This window comes from Seriola lalandi, unplaced genomic scaffold, assembly GCF_002814215.2.
Source record: "Seriola lalandi dorsalis isolate HSWRI2012SDOR001 ecotype SW California unplaced genomic scaffold, Sedor1 jcf7180002054554, whole genome shotgun sequence".
In the NCBI taxonomy this organism is placed as follows: Eukaryota; Metazoa; Chordata; class Actinopteri; order Carangiformes; family Carangidae; genus Seriola; species Seriola lalandi.
The window spans coordinates 742,400-744,451 of record NW_019525107.1 but is presented as its reverse complement, the minus strand read 5'-3'; the positions used below and the strand labels follow the sequence as shown (position 1 = coordinate 744,451).

Here is a 2,052-nt window from a genome sequence, read left to right as displayed (position 1 = left end):
GCAAAGGGGGGTGGGGGGGACTACCCATGTCTGCGTGTCTGCTGTCCAGGGAAGTGGGGAAGAGAAACAGGGGGAACTAAAGCTGCTGACGGCCCACTCGGCACAAAGCCCTTTCTGAAATCCCAGCATGCTGGTCTGCTTGAACGGTGGGCCGAGACACCTTTAGTGCTCAGCAGACACACACTGAGCCAGGAAGTCTGATCATGTCTGACTGAAAGTCTTGACTGAGGCTGCACGACCTTTTGTAAATGATTATTACAATTACAGGGTTGGGTCCACTGCAGCTCACAAAACCCTACTGAATGCACATCTATCATATTAACCCATGCCTCGCTTTTTCTCTGTACCCTAGTTCATATACAAAGACCACATGCTCCTAGGGACAGTCAGGATGTTCCACAGTATTATTTTCTCCTCAGACTGCTGAGGTATTAGACCAGACCACAGGCATGTCATGCATGAGTTTAAGTCCAACAAAAAAAAAGAAAAAAGACTGATACTAAAAATCTCATAAGGATGAGTGCTGAGACGGCGGTAGCCTGCTGGGTGTCACAGGGATCACATCCCCACAGAGCCAGGAGGCATCACAATCATTTCAGTCCAATATGACGCGATCGCTCACGGCTGCAGTTAACAGGCTTTTTTCTAGGGTTTTAAAGCGAGGGCAGATTAAGAGGTCAGAATTAAATGTCATTTTGTGAGGGGCAATGACATTAAGATTTGAGGACGATCCCAAAAGGTTCTGTTCTTTCTCTGGGTTCATCCCTTTTTTATGATGAAACAGCCACTCTTTTATATTGTCATAATCCGGGCTTTAATGTAGGAGTCATTTAGAACATAAATGCAATTTCCTGAATATATTCAATTACAGTGAGTTATGTGCACACTGAGGGTATGTGCGCTGTGCGTAAAGAATGTGTACAGAAGGCACAGTATATACTTAAAAACCCTGATTTTATATCAGAGCCAGAAGACCATCCGACAAATGTATTGTGTTCTTTTCCAATTGGAAAGTTGCTCTGTAACTTTAACAGGGGAGTTGTAAATGTTCAGAAGTTTGGCAAAAAAAAAAGAAAAAAGCAAAAGAAATCCTATATAAACCAGTGGAAAGTTTGCACGCTGTGCGCAACATATTTGTGTACAACTGGATTTCGTGAAGTGCCCAGAGGTAAATAATACACAAATGTCTTAGACTTTTGCTGGAGCTTGTTTCTGAAAGAAGCCTGTTTTTAAAAATAAAACAATTGTAAAGCTACTTAACGTTTGTGTTAAAGAATCTCACCTGGCAGAATCAGCCAAATAAAAGTCAACAGCATATCCGAAGTAGCTCCCTTTGGGTCCGCTGTAAACAGTTGGATTCTCCACGTCCAAGTTGAACGCCTCGCAGACAGGCTGAGAAAAAGTGAGTAACAGCCCGATGATACAAAAGAGTGAGCGGGCGAGAGGGGCCACCATCCTCGGCGTCTTTACGCAAAACCGTCCAAATCCCATTTTTTGGAGAATAAATTAATCCACTAAAGTTTCTTTTCACTGGTGAAAAATGTCCCAGTTTCCGCGCTTTTTTTTTCAAATCAGCAGATCAAGCCTGAAAACAGTTGCGGCATACGGCTAAAACTGCATCCCTGTAACTCTAACCGGCCAATATCTCATTAATGCTCCGTCAGCTCCTCTCAGCTTCCTCACTCCGCTCCGTGCTTCTCTCTCTCTCTGCCTCTCCCAAGGCCCACGCCTTCTCTGCTCACCTAATCATGATACATGGAGCAGGGAGTTCCCACAGCAGTGACAAAGTTTGGAAGAGGAGGAGCCTGTGATTCCCTTAAAAAAAAAACTTTGCAGAGGGCTCTTCTCATCCACTAACCTATCTCTGAGTGTATGTTTACCAGTGTGGTAAAGATATGGTAATTTTTGCACTTTTGAGTCGGGAGACTTTCTTATCAGGAACACAAAGATTATTAACCAAAGGAACAATGGATCCAAAATTCTCCTTTTATCTCAGTTATCTTGACCTTTTGAGACTGAAGGTGGTGTCAGAGAAGGCAGTCTGCTGGGTGA

General features: G+C 43.7%; 1 protein-coding gene across 1 annotated transcript in view; it reads right to left on the bottom strand.

Moving 5' to 3' along the window:
* The window catches only part of itga5 (integrin, alpha 5 (fibronectin receptor, alpha polypeptide)), a 34,816-nt gene extending 33,089 nt beyond the window's left edge, over positions 1–1,727 (bottom strand). The window contains exon 1 of the mRNA XM_023415589.2: positions 1,283–1,727. Coding sequence (XP_023271357.1) covers positions 1,283–1,491 — 209 coding nt within the window. The 5' untranslated portion in view covers positions 1,492–1,727. The remainder of the gene's footprint in view (positions 1–1,282) is intronic.
* Positions 1,728–2,052: the final 325 nt, after the last annotated feature.